Below are 3,198 nucleotides of genomic sequence, written 5' to 3'. Positions count from 1 at the left end.
GTACATGTAACACACTGTATGTACACAATGCACACACAGTGTACACACACAGTGTACACACACTGTACACACACACAGTGTACACACACACACAGTGTACACACACGCACAGTGCACACACAGTGTACACACACGCACAGTGTACACACACGCAGTGTACACACACCCACAGTGTACACACACACTGTGTACACACACAGTATACACACACACAGTGTACACACACACACAGTGTACACACACAGTCTACACACAGTGTACACACACACACAGTGTACACACACACACACAGTGTACACACACCCGGGGTCTCTGTTCAAGAGATGGAGCAATGGAAAATGGATCTAAATCAACTTAAACTCCAACCCCGCTCTGTGACGTCACCACTCAGCATTACGTCATCCGCGTGAAACGCCAGGGAGGTGTACCTCGCTAGTGACGTCATGTCACCAAGGATGTCACCCCCCTCCCCCCCGTCCACCGCGCTCTTGAACGTGACGTCACCTCCGCCTCGGTCACTGCAGAGATCGTTCCAGTTGCCAATCCTTATTTGGGCAAAGCCACGCCCAGTGACTGGCGGCTCATTAACATAAAGAGTTCGTTAAAGACGTCACGAGTTTATTGCGACGGTCTCATTAACATAATTTATTCATATTCGCATTTAGTTACAGAGCCGCTCGTTGTGGGAGGGCGTGTCTCGTACCCAGGAGTGACGTCATGTCACCTACTACCGCGTGACGTCACGGGTAACAGGAAGCTGTCGCTCCGCGCGTGCAGTGAAATCCGAGGTGAGAAATTCTCATCGTCGTGGTGGTTGTTGTGGTTGTTGTTGTTGTTGTGGTTGTTGTGTTGTTACAAGGTAGAGCCTCGCTCTCTCTCTCGTAGGGATGTCACTAGAGCAGCAGCAGCTTGTGAATCGATGTCCAAGTTGGAACTTTACAACGCGGGGCCTAGACACGCGGGGCCTTGCTCCTGCCCTCGCCTGGTCGCGTTTGCTTTAATTCCCTCCCTTAAGTTTAATTTGTCTTCACGCGGCTCGCTACTTTGTCACTTTGGTTTATTGTAGATATTAACGCAGTTTTTTTGTTTGTTTTTTTACCAGTCCAAGCCCGCTTGAGCTGCTGTACCGCTCTTGTTTACAGAAGCTACCTGCCCACAACAACAACAAGGTATGGGGGGTTTGTGAACGCGTGTGTCAATGTTTTGACTTAAAACTTTAGTAACTGCAGCAATTCATATTCTTGGTTCTTTCGGTGAAGTCACGGACATAGGAAATTTAGTAAAAATAACAGATAAAAATTACTAAAAGTAAACAATTGTAAATAAATAAATAAAACCCCACGACGTTTCGATCGCAACACAAATGGCCTTTATTTGATTTTATTATCTGTTGTTATTGTCTATCTACGTGACTTTACCGAAAGAACCAAGAATACGTGTGGAAATGTGTATCGGTCAAAGACGCTGCACGCGTGCTGATGTTGACTCTAAATGTGGAGGGGAAACCCGGGAGATTCGGAGGAAAATCCACGCGACCACGGAGAGAGAGACACGCAAACCCCAAATATACAGCAGCAGGCGTCAGGGTCGGGATCGAACCCACGACTTCCTGTATACCAGGCGAGGTAGTTAACATCTCACCACGGAGAGAGAGAGACACGCAAAACTCCAAATATACAGCAGCAGCAGGCGTCAGGGTCGGGATCGAACCCACGACTTCCTGTATACCAGGCGAGGTAGTTAACATCTCACCACGGAGAGAGAGAGAGACACGCAAACTCCAAATATACAGCAGCAGGCGTCAGGGTCGGGATCGAACCCACGACTTCCTGTATACCAGGTGAGGTAGTTAACATCTCACCACGGAGAGAGAGACACGCAAACCCCAAATATACAGCAGCAGGCGTCAGGGTCGGGATCGAACCCACGACTTCCTGTATACCAGGCGAGGTAGTTAACATCTCACCACGGAGAGAGAGACACGCAAACTCCAAATATACAGCAGCAGCAGGCGTCAGGGTCGGGATCGAACCCACGACTTCCTGTACACCAGGCGAGGTAGTTAACATCTCACCACGGAGAGAGAGAGAGAGACACGCAAACTCCAAATATACAGCAGCAGGCGTCAGGGTCAGGATCGAACCCACGACTTCCTGTATACCAGGTGAGGTAGTTAACATCTCACCACGGAGATACGAGGGCTTCCAGGCATATTTATGACCATTTGCCCTCTCATTGTGTGCAATAACAGCCTGTGTGATGAATTTGGGAAACTTTTTCACTACATCATGAATATGAATAAGTATAGACGTGTAAGTCACGTGTGACTGTGTATATGCATTACTCTGTGTCTGACGTGTAGGTGGTGTGGATATAATTTTTTTCTGTCTGCAGCTGTCGCTTGGTCTGATGGAGCAAAGGCGCTCAGCACAGCTCGGTACGGCAAGGCAACAATGCGACCAGCGTGGATACAGCACGGAGCGGACTGGAAATTTGACACAGCACCAGAGAACACACACAGGAGAGAAACCCTTCAAGTGCAGTGTGTGTGGGAAGGCATTTTCATGGCCATCAGTTCTTCAGATCCACCAGAGAACACACACAGGAGAGAAACCCTTCAAGTGCAGTGTGTGTGGGAAGGCGTTTTCACGGTCATTTGCTATTAAAACACACAAGAGAACACACACGGGAGAGAAACCCTTCAAGTGCAGTGTGTGTGGGAAGGCGTTTGCACAATCACCGCATCTTCAAGCACACCAGAGAACCCACACGGGAGAGAAACCCTTCAAGTGCAGTGTGTGTGGGAAGGCATTTTCACTGTCATCTTCTCTTATAAAACACCAGAGAACACACACGGGAGAGAAACCCTTCAAGTGCAGTGTGTGTGGGAAGGCATTTTCACGGTCATCTTCTCTTAAAAAACACCAGAGAACACACACAGGAGAGAAACCCTTCAAGTGCACTGTGTGTGGGAAGGCATTTACACAGTCATCAAATCTTAAAAAACACCAGAGACAACACACAGGAGAGAAACCCTTCAAGTGCAGTGTGTGTGGGAAGGCATTTTCACGGTCATCTTCTCTTATAAAACACCAGAGAACACACACGGGAGAGAAACCCTTTAAGTGCAGTGTGTGTGGGAAGGCGTTTTCACGGTCATTTGCTATTAAAACACACCAGAGAACACACACGGGAGAG

The 3,198-nt window shown here is 48.3% G+C and overlaps 1 protein-coding gene across 1 annotated transcript; it reads left to right on the top strand.

Moving 5' to 3' along the window:
• Window positions 1-1,106: 1,106 nt before the first annotated feature.
• Window positions 1,107-3,198, top strand: LOC133361437 (zinc finger protein 79-like; the record flags this gene model as incomplete). The annotated part of the gene is made up of 2 exons (XM_061580354.1): window positions 1,107-1,169; window positions 2,395-3,198. A coding segment is annotated over exon 2 (789 nt), but the record flags the coding sequence as incomplete, so codon positions are not given.

This window comes from Lethenteron reissneri, unplaced genomic scaffold, assembly GCF_015708825.2.
Source record: "Lethenteron reissneri isolate LAM-NWPU_2019-01 unplaced genomic scaffold, ASM1570882v1 scaffold_1061, whole genome shotgun sequence".
In the NCBI taxonomy this organism is placed as follows: Eukaryota; Metazoa; Chordata; class Hyperoartia; order Petromyzontiformes; family Petromyzontidae; genus Lethenteron; species Lethenteron reissneri.
The sequence above is the reverse complement of the archived record's forward strand: the minus strand, read 5'-3'. Positions and strand labels throughout refer to the sequence as shown.